The sequence below is a fragment of the Eimeria mitis genome, genomic scaffold, assembly GCF_000499745.2.
Source record: "Eimeria mitis Houghton genomic scaffold, Emh_scaff1101, whole genome shotgun sequence".
NCBI lineage: Eukaryota > Apicomplexa > Conoidasida > Eucoccidiorida > Eimeriidae > Eimeria > Eimeria mitis.
This window is the reverse complement of record NW_013567591.1, coordinates 8,194-8,993: the sequence shown is the minus strand read 5'-3', so window position 1 is coordinate 8,993 and position 800 is coordinate 8,194. Positions and strand designations below refer to the sequence as shown.

Sequence of the window (800 nt, the reverse complement as noted above, 5' to 3'; positions counted from 1 at the left end):
ATTTGCTGCTGCTGCTGCGGGATGCAGCAGCAGCAGCAGCAGCAGACACAGACTTCCTGCAGCAGCAGCAACGCTACCCCTTTCTTGCTGCTGCTGTGCGGTGTCTCGGCAGCAGAACTGCTGCAGCAGCCTCGCAAGGACGTTAGCTGCTGCTGCTGCAGCAAAAGTAACTCCTGCTCCTGCTGCTGCTGCTGCAGCAGCAGCAGCAGCAAAAGTAGCTCCTGCTGCTGCTGCTGCTGCTGCAGCAGCAAAAGTAGCTCCTGCTGCTGCTGCTGCTGCTGCAGCAGCAAAAGTAGCTCCTGCTGCTGCTTCTGCTGCTGCTGCTGATCAGGCTGCAGCACGATGTGCTGCTGCTGCTGCTCCTGCTGCAGCAGCAATAGTAGACATAGTAGCTCCTGCTGCAGCAGCAATAGTACTTGCTGCTGCTGCAGCAGGAGTAGCTCCTGCTGCAGCAGCAAGAGTAGACATAGTAGCTGCAGCACTTGTAGTTGCTGCTGCTGCTGCAGCAGCAGCAAATACTGCTGCTGCGTACTACGTCTGGAGCCCGTAGTGCTGCTGCTGCTGTGGCAGCACCTACTGCAGCAGCAGCAGCAGCAGCAGCAGCAGCAGCAGCAGTAAACGCAGCATTTGCTGCTGCTGCAACGTTTTCTGCTGCTGCAGCACTTTCTGCTGCTGCTGCAGCAATTGCTGCAGCAGCAGCAGGACCTTCTGCTGCTGCAGCAGCAGCAGGACTCTCTGCTGCTGCAGCAGCAGCACTTATAGCAGCAGCATCTAGTACCACTGCCGCAGCATTTGCTGCA

The 800-nt window shown here is 57.9% G+C and overlaps 1 protein-coding gene across 1 annotated transcript in view; it reads right to left on the bottom strand.

Annotated features, from left to right (window-relative positions):
* The window catches only part of EMH_0029440 (uncharacterized protein), a gene marked incomplete at both ends in the record, with an annotated part of 5,282 nt that overhangs the window by 124 nt on the left and 4,358 nt on the right, over window positions 1–800 (bottom strand). The window contains 2 exons of the mRNA XM_013494303.1: window positions 3–365; window positions 533–795. Coding sequence (XP_013349757.1) covers window positions 3–365; window positions 533–795 — 626 coding nt within the window. The remainder of the gene's footprint in view (window positions 1–2; window positions 366–532; window positions 796–800) is intronic.